This window comes from Microtus pennsylvanicus, chromosome 8 (assembly GCF_037038515.1).
Source record: "Microtus pennsylvanicus isolate mMicPen1 chromosome 8, mMicPen1.hap1, whole genome shotgun sequence".
In the NCBI taxonomy this organism is placed as follows: Eukaryota; Metazoa; Chordata; class Mammalia; order Rodentia; family Cricetidae; genus Microtus; species Microtus pennsylvanicus.
The window spans coordinates 77490564-77506089 of record NC_134586.1 but is presented as its reverse complement, the minus strand read 5'-3'; the positions used below and the strand labels follow the sequence as shown (position 1 = coordinate 77506089).

The window sequence follows — 15526 nt, the reverse complement described above, 5'->3', positions numbered from 1 at the left end:
CTCAGAAGAGACCTAGGATGGAAGGCACTGTCCACAGCTTACACGGGGGGCCTTGCTCTTCACACATCAGTCTGGTTGTGGAATAAGTTGTGCTTTTTGTCATTTAGTTAAACCTGACTTTTCCTATTGAAAGAACTTCAAAACCCAATTCATGGCTCGCCAAGCAGCATAAAACAGGCAATTGCATTTTTTTTTGTGGCTTATGAATTTGGAAAGCTCTTTCTTAATTATGACAATGTGTCTCTAGAAGAGACAGTACAGCTGTAGAACTGCCTCATCAGAAGCTAACTGCTCACTACCAAGATGTCAGAATTGGTGTGGTGGCAGACAGGATGAGAGACTCACCTTTCATCAGGAGCATTGCATGGAAGAATCACAGAACATGTGAGAGAGAGCAGTTTGGCCTGTGCATTCCCGGAGGGAAGCACAGCTGTCGTTCTGTATTTCAGGGATCAGGGTCCCTTTGCCTCTCTGTTCATTCGAAGCACCTTCTCTCTTCAGAGCCAAGCAACTGCCCTGGTGCCTGCCTGTCAGTGAGTGCTTCAGATTTTTACCTATGAGACAAATGGAAATGTCAGCAGAGCCTTGACCTACATTTCCGTTTCCTGAAGAGGAACTTGGTGTCCATTTCATAATGACTAGCTCTCGTGTCGCTTTTTGGGAAAACCCAGATTACTGAAAGTGAACTGCTGTGTCAATACTTTTTCTCCTCACCTTAACTGAAAATACTGTCTTATTCAAGAAGTCAAACAGATGGGCATGCTTGTATGTGTCCTTTTTTGGAGGGGGGCGTGTACGGGTGTCTTTAATACTAGCACTTAGGAGGGAGAGGAAGGCAGATCTCTTTGAGTTCAAGGTTAGCCTGGTCTATATAGGGAATTAGAGGCCTGCTAGAGTTACATAGTGAGATGTAGTCCCAAAACAAACATTAGAAAAGAAAAGAAAACGTCACTCCATATAGCTGCTTGTTTCTCTACCTGCACCATACACTGAAGTGAGAGGGAGAATGAGGGCGAGATATTTGGAGAAACCCTCCACTCCCCAAAGCTCCTTCAGAGATAACGACAACTAAGGAGGAAGTCACACCACTCTCTCTTGTTGGCCTCATTTCCAGATTCATTTTTACCAGTCCCAACCACACTGTTTGTTGCGCAGAAGCTTCCTGAGTCTTAACCCAGAGGCTGTGTTTCCCCAGAAAAAAGCTGAAGTTTCTCTGTGCCAACGCTCCTCCTGTTTCCTTTGGTTGCTGAGGGACAATGGTGGGTAAAGGAACAACAAATTTTAGCTTGCAAAATTCTGAGAAATGAGATTTCAGAGCAGAGGAGGGAATATGGAAGGGAGGGATGATATGCACTTCCAACACAACAAAGGAGCCAAACCTTACAAGGGTAAAAGGGACAGGGATTATAGCCCTGTAAATCCTTAGTTTGCTAACAAATGCAGGGAGCAGACAAGAGAAACAGACTTGTGAAGGAAAGAAAACAGAAAGTGGGTGAACGAAAAGTCAGCTTTGGCGCCTCCAGCAAGTTAAAGAGTAACTTATGCACAAAACTTCATGTTTTTTCCTTATGGTTCCCGTGCTGGTTTGAATGAGAATGGCTCCCAAGTGCCTGGACACAGCTTATCTAGTTGCTGCTCTTTAGGAAGGTGTGGCCTTGGAGAAGCTGTGTTACCCGAGGTGCGCGTGTTGGGGGTGGGTGTTGGGGTTTCTGAAGCCCACACCAGACACACTCTTGCTCTCTCTGCCTCCACCTTGCTGTTCAGATGTGAGTTCTCAGCCCTTGCAGCAGCACCATGCCTGCCTGTCTGCTGCCATGCTTCCTGCCGTAATGATCATTAACTCACTCTCCGAAACTGTCAGCAAGTCTCTACTGAGCTTTCACTTCCTTCGGGGCTCTTACCAGGTTCAATGTGATAATGTCGTCAGGCTGCTTGGCTTCAAAAATATTCACTAGAGTGAGAGTAGGCCATACCCTCCCATGCTCCAAAAGAAAATAAGAAATTTCATCCCTACAAGGAAAGAGAATCTTGAATAAGAATGAACAGTGTAGAGCTGGGGAGATGGCTAAGTAGGTGAAAGGCTTGCCGTGACTCTGATCCATTTACAGCTCATGGTCATATGTATATTTATTAAGAAAAGTTACTTTAAATCCCCAACGTTTGGGGGGGCTGAGGATCTCTAGTTCAAGGAGATTTGGGTTATAAAATGTTTAAAGATACTGTGGGAAATTGAATAATACCCTGTTTCAAAAATAAAACAAAGCCTGGGGCTGGAAATGTGGTTTAACTGTTAAGAGTGCTTGCTGCTCTTCCAGAGGGCCCAATTTCAGTTCCAAGCAAGCACACTGTCGGAGAACATTTAAAACACAGTTGTGCTCAGACTCTTTGCAGATAGTTTAGTGAGACTGCAATTTCTGTGGGTAAAATCTGGACATTGAGATTTTTACAAAAAAAAATACCCGAATGACTATAATAAATGACTAAGCTGAGAACCCCTGAAAAACATAAACGTGTTGTAACTTTGAGGACCAAGCTGAAGAAGTGACTGCTAATCAGGAGTTGTTATGGCCTTACAAGCTGTGAAGGAGGTGTGAAAACCATTTCCCTCACTGAGAACAGAGAGTGCAGTGACAGCGTCTCAGGGTCTTCAGTTCGCTTCTCCAGAGTGAGAATAGGGAACTTCAATCCAATAATATTAGAGAGAGTGAGCATGGCAGTATATGCCTGTCATCCTAGTCCTTGGGAGTCTGAGGCAGGAGGATCATGAGTTTGAGTCCAGCCTTAGTAATCCAGCAAGATCCTCCCTGCCCAGCCCACCCCTGCCATGCCAAAATAAACAACTTCAGGTCAGCAGCAGCCTGAAATTGGTGTGGCATTCCTGCCTAAACAGTTAAGCTTCATTCTGAAGGCAAAAAAGTGATGTCAAATATTGCTAAGTAAAGAATTAACATTATTCAATTGAGCTTTAGAAGTTAATTCGGATGACTATGTGGAGAACTGATTAAAGACGAAGCCACCTTCCATGTCTGAGTCTGGCTACCAAGACCCAACTGGGGCCAGAAGAAAAGCCAAGCAGTAGGAATCTGAAGTGGAGGAGTGTTCTGCAAATTCTTTTGCTTGGAATGAGTGAAAATATCCATATCCAGTTTCCCTGAGCACAATCAACACATTGTTATTACCAGGCTGCTAAAAGTTGTTTGTCTTAGTTTGTTTGGGTTGATAGAGTCTTAATTATACATTCTACTTTGTTATTCATGCTCACTCTGAACTTGGTTTCATGGTTTGGGCACCCCTTTTTTGACTAGTATTTTTGCTACCTTACCATCCTCTAGTGGGTGAACATTCGGATCATGCCTTTCCTTTATCAGCAGTGCACAGTTCACTAAGCTTGACCTACTTTTCAACAATGAAAATTCTGAGTAATTAAGAAACATACAGACTATGTGACATAGCTATTATTTAAGAAGGAAACAAACTATTTTCAATGAATTTATAAAAAATATTAACATAGCGTTAGGTATGCTTATCCAGCATATATATAGGCTTTAGATTCATTCCTAGCAGCTTTAGATTCATTCATTTTCTTTGAATTAATTCTTTCTAAGTTTATGGCTTATTTGTAGGTTTTAAATAAATTGAGGATACTTTTACTCATTCTTCAAATATGCCAAATAAATGAAGAGTATTTTGTCTCATTAGTTATCACAATACTGAACTTGAAGATTTTCTGAGGAGAAAGAGCCATAAATTGGCTTACCTGAAAGATAATGCTTCCCAGTCAGCAGCTCAGGGCTTCAGCTTCACACTCCTTAGACTCACTCAGCTCTGTTAGAGGGAAAGGAGCAGAAGGCAGATTCACCCCGCTTCCTGTGAGCTGCACATTAAAGGCTAGCTTTGCTTGATTTTCCAAGACTCTAAGAAACAGAGGTAAGTTAAAACCACTAGTATGAAATATAAACTAGAACAACCACTTTGAAATTTAAACAGGCTCTTATCAATTCATACATAAAAATAAGAAACAGTGTTCCTTGGTATTTACTCAGAGGATAAAAATCTAGAAACACACAGAATACGGCATATAGAAATTTACAACTTGATACATATTTACTCAAAATTGCATGCAACCAGTATGCCTTTTAGAAGGTGAATGGATAACCTATAACACAGACAGATGATAGAATATTATTCAGTGTTGGAGAAAATGAGCTATGATGTCATAGAAAGACATGGGAAAAGCATAATGAAAGTTATTAGATAAAGAAGCCAGTTTGAAAGACTACATTCTGTCTGATTCCCACTGCAAGACATCACAGAAGTTAAAAGTGAAAAACAACTAACCAACCAATGAAACAAACAACAATATAATAATCACAGTGTCAGAGATTAGTAAAAGGAGAAAAGACTGCGCATGGAGAACCTTTAAGGTAGTGAAACTATATTGAGTGATGCTGCAGTGATGGGCTCCTGTCGTTCTCTATTTATTAAACCCATAGAACGCACATCACCTTATCATGAACCAGGACCCTGTGTGATAGCAACATGTCACTATGGGCTTATCAGTTCTAATAAAAGTATCCCACTGATATAGGTGAGGAAAATGTAGTACACAAGGAATTTATGGAAGGTTTGCCCAGTTTCTCTATAAAACAACATGCTCTAAAGAAAAACATATAAAGATTAAAGTAAAATAGAAAAGATAAACCAGGAACTGCAGGTGAGAGGAGGCTCAGCCCAGATGGTGACACACATAGGTGTTTGGGAGCACATGGCATTAGTTGGGAATAATTTTGAACTGTGACATTCCTAAGCCCGAGGTCAGCAGGTGGATCAACCTCCAGAGCATCTCTCTGCCTGTGGGTCCACTGCAGTAGAGCCCATGAACTCTGAAGTGCCAACAAACAGACATCTTGCTGTCCCATCCAACTGAGTGATTAATGCTTAGTAGAGTTTGAAAGCCTAACAACAGGTCAGCCTATAAAGATTTCAGTGCTACGGCTTCTTCTTCCCTTTGCAGCTATTGTACTTGGAAGACACTTCCTCAGAACATCAGCCATCTTATCCAGGATGGTCTAGGTCATCTCCAGAGTGGGATAATATGTTCAGTCCATGCACTGCAAAGCTAAGTGTGGCCAGTAGAGGCCACTTGTATGCAAAGAAGAGAAGCTACTGAAATGAAGGCAGTTCTTGGAGCCATCAAACACTTGCTGGGTACAGCATATATCATAGGAAAGACACAGGCCGTATTTCCCATAGCAGGAAGCTGAGGCAGAAGGATTTCTGTAAATTCAAGGCCATTTTGATCTACAAAGTAGACCCTGAATCAAAATAACAAGAAATTAATCCACAAGTTCAATTGTTTAACGCCTCATTCCTTATCTCTATATATGCCTGCCAGTCCCCAAGGTTCCCTTTCCCTTCTCTACCGCAATTTTTCTTCTGACCTGGTATTTTGTTTCAAGGTATCTTGTGAGCCTAGCTGTGTAGACCCAGGATCCCCTTTGAACCGTTGATTCTCTGGCTTTCATCAGTGATCACAAGCGGGTTTCCATGCTCATTCAGTCTTCAGTTTCCAAAGGCCCAGAAGAAAGCCGTTCCAACACTTTTTCCTCCTCCCTCCCTCCCTCCCTCCCTCCCTCCCTCCCTCCCTCCCTCCCTCCCTCCCTTCCTTTTTCTTCCTTTCCTTCTCCTTCTTTCTCTCTTTCATCAAGTACATAAACAAAACTAAATAAATTCATTAAGGGGAATACAATTTTTTTTTAAAAATACTAGAATTAACCAGATCTAGAGCCTGTACATTTCAGTGGTCTTTTATACAGTTAGAGTAATTATTCTGAAACTTTGGAGCTTCATTTTGGATTTAATATTTTCACTATTGAATATGTTTAAATGTATATCCACCAGCAAAAGAAAAAAATCCATGACAGAATTAGAACCAAACTATAAAAACAGTTTTTCCTCAGATGTTTAGCCTCTCTTCTCTTCTCTTCTCTTCTCTTCTCTTCTCTTCTCTTCTCTTCTCTTCTCTTCTCTTCTCTTCTCTTCTCTTCTCTTCCTCTCTTTTTTTTGAGATTCAAGGTCTGATCAGTTGTTATTCTTAAAGGCTTATTTTTGACTTGGTTCAAACTTGGATGTAGAAACATCATCCATGTACTTGACCATACAGAAGATATTATTAGGGATTCAGAACAAGACTGAGAAAATACTACACTCAAACACCAATGGGGGAAAAAAGAGCATGCTCATGACATCCAAGGATTCTGGGCTATGACAAAGAAACCAAACCTAGGGATGGATCAGTGATAAAGAGTTCATAGTGCTCCTACAGAGGACCCAAGGTCAGTCACAGCATCCACGCCAGGAAACTCACAACCTCCTGTTACCCTGACTCCAGAGGATTCACTCCCTCTTCTGGTCTCCAGGAGCATCTGCATTCATGTGTACACAAGGAAGCTTGTGATTTCTGTCTGCCTTCATTCTCCCTGGCAAACTTATCTATCCTGACCCATTCCGTTGCTGGTGTCAGAACTTAAGCCTTCAGGATTCCAATGTGGACTGAAAACTGGCACCTCTCTGGGACCTCCCTGGGACTCCAGCACTACACTGGGACTGCTCACACATCCAGTCTTGTGGACTGAACAGCTACTGGATTCTTGACTTTTCCGTCAGGAAACATTCCTTGCGGGACCGCTTGAGCCACAACCTATAAGGTGCTCTGAGAAGTCCCTTCCTGATATATAGATGCACATAGTTCATTCTATCAGTTCTGTTCCTTAGAGAATCCTGACTAACACGTATAATTAAAAAATAACTCTAAAATGAAGTTGCAAAATCGGTGCTCAGCTTTAATGACTCAAAGAAGAACAAGTTTGCAATGTAATATAAATAGTTATTAATGATGTTTAGTATAATTACTTTTATTGCTACTGGTAGCTTTAATGGAAAATTTTATCAACTTGTTATAAACAAATATGCAAACTAAGCCACCTTTTTTATTAACTGTGTGTAAAAAGATTACTGGGAAGTTGATTCACAATTGATAAGTGTGAAGCTCTATATACCACCAAGTTACAGGATTTCAGTTTTGTTGTTTTCTTTGGAGATAGGCCTTGATATACTGGAACTTGCTGTGTAGTCCCAGCTGTCCTTAGACTTAAAATCTTCCTCCAGTTTTCAAAGTAATTGCTACATAATTTTAAGGCTAAAATAAAGTGACCTTAAACTAAAAGTAGATCACATGCAACCTTCTGGATCTTTGGCCATTAACACTTTGATCAGTGGAAAATCAGGTAGTTCAGTTCTTAGAATACTTTAAATCCAGGAACTTTAATTTCAGCCAAATGAACAAACTTGCAGGCTAGTAAGCAGTATTAAATGCCATATTAAATTGAGTTTGTGCAGACCAAACTCAGTATTGCTTTTGCTCATGCTTACAAATAGTTAAAATCAGATACTTGGGAAGATGAACCTGGAGAAATCACTTGGACCCAGGATAACAAGAACAGGTTTCAAAAAAAAAATGGTGGTAAATGTTTTAGTTCCCATTTACAAAAAAAGGGCATGCGTATGTATGCAAGAAAGAGAGACCATCCAGCTTAAGGGACCAAATCCAATCCAAAGAGTGAAACTTTGAGAAGGAGCATATGTGTCACTCTCAGGGTTTTGGCTGCTCTGAACCACACCTCTGCTTTCTTACTGTGGCCAACACAGCGCTAGATCAGCCTAGGCTTCATGTGTCCGCATTTTTTTTTTTGAATTTTCGAGACTGGGTTTCTCCGTAGCTTTTGGTTCCTGTCCTGGAACTAGCTCTTGTAGACCAGCCTGGCCTCGAACTCACAGAGATCTGCCTGCCTCTGCCTCCCGAGTGCTGGGATTAAAGGTGTTAGCCACCACTGCCAGGCTGCACTTTTGCCATAAACAAAGTGCCTGCTAGTTTCTCCTGAGCACTTAAGTGGCTGTACAAATTAGTGTTAATTATTAACCTGACAGCCTAGACTCATAGACAAAAGTTGCAGTTTAAGGAATTGCCTAGAGAACAGTCGTTTGTAGATACCTCTGTGGAGGACTGTCTTAATTACTCATTGATATAAGGGGGCCCATCCCACTGTGGATAAGACCATCCCTCAGCAGGTGGTCTTAGATTGTACAAGAAAGCACAAGCCTGTGAGTGAGCCAGATACCAAGCTAGAAGTTCAGGTTTTCTGTGATGTCTATGTCAAGAAAGAGTCAGATATACTGGGTACTCACTGAATGGAAAAGTTTGAGAAGGATGCAGGCATAACAATAATCAGACGAGGTCATAATGAAGGGCTGACATTGCTTAATGAAGAGAAGATTAGGTAAGAAGAGACTCAATGTTTACCATAGTTCTGGAGAGGTGCTGGAGACAGGGAATCCCTGAACCCCAAATTGCTTATTAGAGGAACTCTGTTTCTTGCAGAGATGGGCATCCACTGCCCTTCACAAAATTCTCTGTCATTGAGTAGTAGTAGCCTAGGGAAGAATTAGCTTGTTTTTCTTTCTTGGGGAAAGTCAAAGACAGGGACAGACATTATGAGTTGGTCATGCTCCTTTCATGTAGCAATTTTTTCTGAAGCTCCTCAAGACCCAGGAAGTTCTAAAGAAGGCCCCTTAAGATTCAGGAACTTCTTGGGTCTGAATAGATGATTTAGTGGTTAAAAGCATTTGTTGCTCTTACATAGGGACTACGTTCACACTAACCACATAGTGACCCACAATCATCTATAACTCTAGTTCCCGGACAACTGACACACTTTTTCATCTCTGTGACTAGCAGGCATGAATGTGGTGTCTAAGTACATGCAGGCAAAGCACTCATACACAAAAGTAAATAAATATGTCTAAAATGAACTTTAGAAATAAAAACTAAAAAGATTCAGAAAGTCCCTAAAACTGGCCAGTTGCACAAAGACCTCTTTCCTCAATGTTTTATTAGCATCAGGGACTGCTAAGGGGCTTCTCAGAGCAGCTGAGCTGCCTTTAAGTCATGCAGCTTTCACGAGTTTGTCACCCTGACTAGGGTGGGCTTTTGTGTGATGCTACTGTAAGTAAACCCCTAACCTATATTCCTCTATGTAATCCCAATAAAACTTATTGGTTTCTCAAGTTAGACTTCATTGGTATCATTGCTTTGGTCTGTCATGTTTCCTGAACATGGTGAATACATTTGTGTATATCCTCTCAGGAATAGTGTCCCACAATAGTTTTCAACAGTAGAAGATCTGAGAAGCCACAAAAATCTGGATAATTTTAGAGTTTGCGTAAGTTTTCTGTTCTGGATACACACTATTATGTTGCCAAATGAACAGTTCTTACACATGTTTACATGCCTTCTAAATTCATATTTTGAATGCTGCATGTGATTGTGTCCAGATGCTTTTGACTGGACTAAAGACACCAAAGGCTCAGTCCCTATTATCAGAATTTGGATATTCTATGGACTTTCAGGCAATAGGACGTTAGTAATGAGGCTACATTCACAAAGGAATTAAAGGGATCCCAGCCAGGTTTCTCTCTCTCTCTCTCTCTCTCTCTCTCTCTCTCTCTCTCTCTCTCTCTCTCTCTCTCTCTCTGTGTGTGTGTGTGTGTGTGTGTGAGTGAGTGTAGGAGGTCCTTCTGTCTTTATGTTGCTTTCATTGGTTAATAAAAAAACTTCTTTGGGCCTGTTGATAGGGGAGAACTTAGGTAGGCAGGGAAAACTAAATGGCATTCTGGGAGGAAGAAAGCAGAATGAAAGAGACGCCACGGATCCGCTAGAGACAGACATTGGGAATTTTACCTGGTAAGCCACTGCCACGTGGTGATACACAGATTAATAGAAATGGATTAAATTAAGACATAAGAATTAGCCAATAGAAAACTAGAACTAATAGGCTACGCAATGATTTAATTAATACAGTTTCTGTGGTTATTTTGGGGGCTAAGCTAGTTGGGTGGCCAGGATGAACAAGTGGCCCCCTGCAACAGTTGGTGCCCAACCCTACCAAATGCTCAGAGACTATTTGCTATTATACCAGACATTAATCTTGGAACTTAACTATCATTTTACTTTCACAGGATCCCATAGAAAGAACATTGTCCCCATGAGAGCTGGAAGTAATTCTATAAGACGATGTTCTCTCTCTCAACAAAGTTTGTCCTCATGGTTAGGGACATCAGTTAGGGATTGATTGTAATTGGTATAGGGTTGTGGTTGGGGGGAAATTTTATAAGATCAAGGATCTCTTTGAAAAAAGGGGGGAAAGCCGGGTGGTGGTGGCACACGCCTTTAATCCCAGCACTCGGGAAGCAGAGGCAGGTGGATCTCTGTGAGTTCAAGGCCAGCCTGGTCTATAAGAGCTAGTTCCAGGCCAGGCACCAAAGCTACAGAGAAAACCTGTCTTGAAAAAGCTAAAAAACAAAAAAAAAAAAGGAAAAAAGGGGGAAATTGGATGGGATAATAGATTAGTATGAGCTTACTCAAACTAATAATAATAGTGAGTAATAGAGTGAATACTTGTGAGTTATTATTTATAAACAATTACATTGTTATAGATTCTTGTATATTGATTCAAAGTTAAATTACATTGAATATTGTATGCATGTATGCTTCTACCTCTGCTTAAAACATTTTTATATATTCATATATGTTTATCATATTGCAATGTACATTTCTACCTCTGATCAAGATAATTATACATTGTTTACATTTTGAGGTCATTGTCCTCCTTTGTTGCACAGTTGTTTATTGTATAATATTCTAATATAAAGACTTAGTCTTTAAGTTATTAGGTATTAAGGATTCTAGATCAATAGTCATCTATGTCATACTTATAGTTAGACTAATCAGGTTCTTTAGATACATAGAGATTGTATTCTGCATAGATAGATAATCTTCAACCACTTCAAAGAGGTGTAGAATATGGCATTTAAATAACTTAGGCTTCTGCTGAAGTGAGACACGATTGCTCCTGGCAACACCAGTCTATTCCCGAGAGAATGTTGAGCACTGAAGGCTCTCCACTTAGAGCTTGATTTCTTCTTGGCAAAACTGGCCTTTGGGCAAAGAAATACCCATGATTCAACCACTGACAAGATAAATAGTATCCAGAAATGGATAAGCAGGACTGTCAAATCTTGCCAAGACAGGGTAAGACAGTTTTGAAAAATTTCCTGCCTTTGAAAATGGTCTGTCTGGCCGGGCGGTGGTGGCGCACGCCTTTAATCCCAGCACTCGGGAGGCAGAGGCAGGCGGATCTCTGGGAGTTTGAGGCCAGCCTAGTCTACAAGAGCTAGTTCCAGGACAGGAACCAAAAGCTACAGAGAAACCCTGTCTCGAAAAACCAAAAAAAAAAAAAAAAAAAAAAAGGTCTGTCTGTTATTCTAGGCCTTAGCCAAAGTTGGTTGCTTCAACATGGCAAATGAGACTTTGGGTGACTGCCCGGGTAGCCAGTTGTCTCTGTCATTTGTTGTACATTTTGGAAGTTGCTTGATTGCATTTCCTGCTTACTTAAGTGATATTATTTCCCTTCTCGGATCTTCGATGGTGTTGAAGACTATATAGTTGTTACTTTTCTCTCATGACTTGGCCAAATTATTTATTATATAAGTCTTAAACTAGTTAGGATAGGATAATTATTGAATATATTTATTCTTATTGTATATAATTTTGTATTGGCTTATAACTCTCTTATTTAAAAAGAAGGGGGAGGTGCTGTATGAAGTCTTACAGCTAGTGGTTACCCACCCACTGGGGCGTGGCCTCTTATATTATTATGTGCTGATGCAGAGCAAGTGTCTGTCCTCTTTTTTCTGGCCTCTCTGTTCTTGTTGCTGGATTCAGTTTCTGTTTTCCATTCAAGCAGAAGATTCTGATTTGTGAGTTTACCCCTAAATAAATAACTATCTATTTCTCATTTATGAGCAGGGTGGGATTTCTTTTAAGTGTCTTGCCATACTCTCTTTCTTTTTATTCCATCTCCTAGTTTATGATATGAACATTTTGCTTAGCCATACTTTTTTGGTTGTGACTATCTGGAACATCAACAGAGGCAAAGAGAAAAGGTCCTACTTCATCTAGGACTATAACCTTCAAGCCATGGGCCAAAATAAAGTTTTCTTTTTAGAATTTAACTATGTCAGATATTTGATGAGGGATGTCCTTCTATATATGTGTTGCTTTTATTGGTTGATGAATAAAGCTGCTTTGGCTAATGGCTTAGCAGAGTACAACCAAGCAGGAAATCCAAATATATATATATATATATATATATATATATATATATATATATATAGAGAGAGAGAGAGAGAGAGAGAGAGAGAGAGAGTAGGTGGAGTCAAGGAGAAGCCATGTACCTGCTGAAGGAGAAGGATGCCAGCACCTTGTAGGCCACACCCTCATAATGATACACAGATTAATAGAAATGGGTTAATTTAAGATATAAGAGCTAGCTAGAAATATTCCTGAGCCATCAGCCAAAGAGTGTTGTAGTTGTTCTAGTATCTTTGTGATTATTCGGGTCTGGGCAGCAAGGAAACAAAAATATTAGTCACCATTTACAGATATTTTTATTCCAGTGATTCAAAGATGACTAATATAGGAGGTAACTATATAATTGAAAAAGAGGCCTGTATTGAATTTCTAGGTTGCTTTGAGCATGGGAGTTCTTTCCACCTTCTGATTTCTTCTATTTTTTTATTCAATGAATTAAAATTTTTATTATACAATGTTAAAAAAAAAGAAAGAAAAAGAGGACTCCTGAATGACAATGGCCTTTTATAGGAGAAGACCAGAGATCTCTCCTACAATGTGAATATACAGTATTTGTCTATAAAGCAGGAAAGGAACCATTAACCAGAATCAGACCATAATGACATCCCGATCTTCAGCTTCCAGCTTACAGGGCTGTGAGAAATAAACACTCTCCATTTAAGCACATCATTCTACAGTAGCTTGCTATATCAGCCCAGACTTAGACACGCAATCAGATCCCATTCAGGAACCAACATCTTTGTATTGACTTGTATGATTTGAATATACAGTGTTTTTCCCCAAAGCCAGTATGCTGAAGGCTTGGTACCCACTGCAAAATGTTCAGAGGTAGAATTTGAGGGAAGCATTTATATCATTAAGGTTCTGGTTTAATCAATGGAGTAATCCACTGATGAATTAATAATTTTACAGGCTATTTGGAGGGGATGGGCACTGTGGAAGACCAGAATGATCAAAAGAAAAACATTGCTGGGGGACACAGGTTTGAAAAACTGTACCCTATCTCTATGTGGTCTTTTCCACTTTGTGTCTCTTTCTGTTTTTCCAGAACCCAAAATGTAATCAGCCTTTATCCCCAACATGTGATGGAGTTGACCAGCCTTGTACTGAAATCATGGCGCAAACAAGCCTTTTTTCTTTTCATGTTTTCCCAGCTATGTCTCAAAGCACTGAAAACTAATACAGCATGCTACACTTGAAGATGGTGTGAGTGTCAAGGCTCCAAAACTACTCCATCTGTATTCAGATGACCAAGAAAAATAACTTCCTTTGGCTAAGCCCTTGGAAAAAGTGTTCCAATGTGGGATATGGCTGAAATGATGTATGTACAACTTTTGTGAGTATACTTTCCTAAAGAGTCATGAAAGGACAGCTGCTTGAAGAATCCCACTAAAGCATTTGTCCTGTGACATCTTCCCTGTCATTAGGACTTTGTTCAGACTCAGAGGAGTCACCTTGCTGCATCCCCATTTACAGTAGTTCTCATCCCAGCAACTGCCTGCCTGCTAAGTTTCCCAAGGATAAAGACATATATCTCTTTTCTGGGACAGCACATACCCAACAACAGATCTATTGTGAATATAAAGCCATGGCCTCTGTGCTACAAGTGAGCACAACCCTACAGGCATCGTACTTCCTCTTGAAGTTGGCTGAGAAATGCTCTATCTATCTATCTATCTATCTATCTATCTATCTATCTATCTATCTATCTATCTATCATCTATCTATCATCTATCTATCTATCTATCTAGCTATCTAGCTATCTATCTGTTTATTTAATTTTTTTTTGCTCTCTCAATCAGAGTTCCTTGTTTTTGGAGACTTTCTTCAATAATATTGTACTCTGACACACCTCCGTTTCCAGGGGACCCAGTGCAATAAAACTAAATTTTCTCCTACAGAAAGTCGTGTTGGTACACAGGGACTTTCATTCATATCTTTTACGAGGTATGGGAAGCTGAATACTAAGTTAAAGGTGATAGAAACTCTGCAGAACTATGAACTGTTACTCGTTTTATAACAGGTTCATACAGGTGCTTTCAATGTAATAATCAGATCTTTGTTGCTCTTGGTATACAGCCTGTGAAACAGGTGAAATGGCCATGCGTTTGATGAGAGTCACAGACGTGATGGACCATAGTTCATGGGCAGTATCTTGATTGAAATGTTTCCTCAGACTTCTGGAACATGCACTGGGTATGACAATTTAAGTGCTTTCAGTACGGGCTGCATCCTTATTCATAAGTTACATTCCAATAAAAATTAGCTTGCATTACCTTTATCCATTCTTCTAGTTTCTTGTCACCCTAACCCTTCTTCACAATGAACAGGTCTTCCACTTCAAACTTTCTGTTTTTGCTTGAAAAGAATGGTCATACCAGCACACTGAGTGCTGTTTTTATAATTGACTCTTGAAATGCTAGTGTATTAACATCTTCACCACAGTCCCATTCTTGTCTAAGTAACCACTCAGATCTGGTTTCTGAAGTCGAAGCCAGGATAACGCAAAATGGCTAAATGTCCTCCAGGGGGAGCCAGAGGACGTAACCACAGCTTAGCTAGTCATTCAGAAGTTCCAGCTGAGAACTCCTTTAAGTGGTTGCAAATAATTACTTCCTAATTGCATAAGTAAAAATAAATATAAGAAAGAGAATTTCCCTTAACCCCATCTTACAATACCATTGCTCACATATTGATATGTAACCTTCTCCAAATGCAAAATTCAAATATCTTAAGTATTTACAGTACTTGAAACGCTATATGGAAAATTGTTCCTTCTTGCCATTTAAATGCACATTTCTTTGTTTCTTGCAAGGCAAGCACCTTCTCATGCTTACATGCTGCTTGAATTTCTTCTTCAAACAAGAAAACACTTCCTAATTTGCTCAATCATTTTTTTTTTTTGATTTTTTGAGACAGGGCTTCTCTGTGTAGCTTTGGCTGTTCTGGAACTCACTCTGTAGACCAGGCTGGCCTCAAACTCACAGAGATCCACCTGTCTCTGCCTCCTGAGTGCTGGGATTAAAGGTGTGCACCACCACTGCACAGCTTCAATCTATATTTTTTTTTTACAAAGAAAATATTCCTTTTATTGACTTACAAAATTTTTGATTGTGTTAGAACCCAAATCAGGCACTGCTTAGATCGTGCCCATCTATAGTTATGCCCCCATCCTCCCTCATAGCTGATTCTGTGTACAAGTCCTTGGGTAAAGAACTCACATCACATGTGATAGATACACATTAACTAAGTTGGTTC

At 40.0% G+C, this 15526-nt stretch overlaps 1 protein-coding gene across 1 annotated transcript in view; it reads right to left on the bottom strand.

The window, feature by feature from the left end:
• Positions 1–15526, bottom strand: part of Il23r (interleukin 23 receptor) — a 146624-nt gene that overhangs the window by 119011 nt on the left and 12087 nt on the right. The window contains exon 3 of the mRNA XM_075982152.1: positions 1902–2010. Within this exon, the coding sequence (XP_075838267.1) occupies positions 1902–2010 (109 nt within the window). The remainder of the gene's footprint in view (positions 1–1901; positions 2011–15526) is intronic.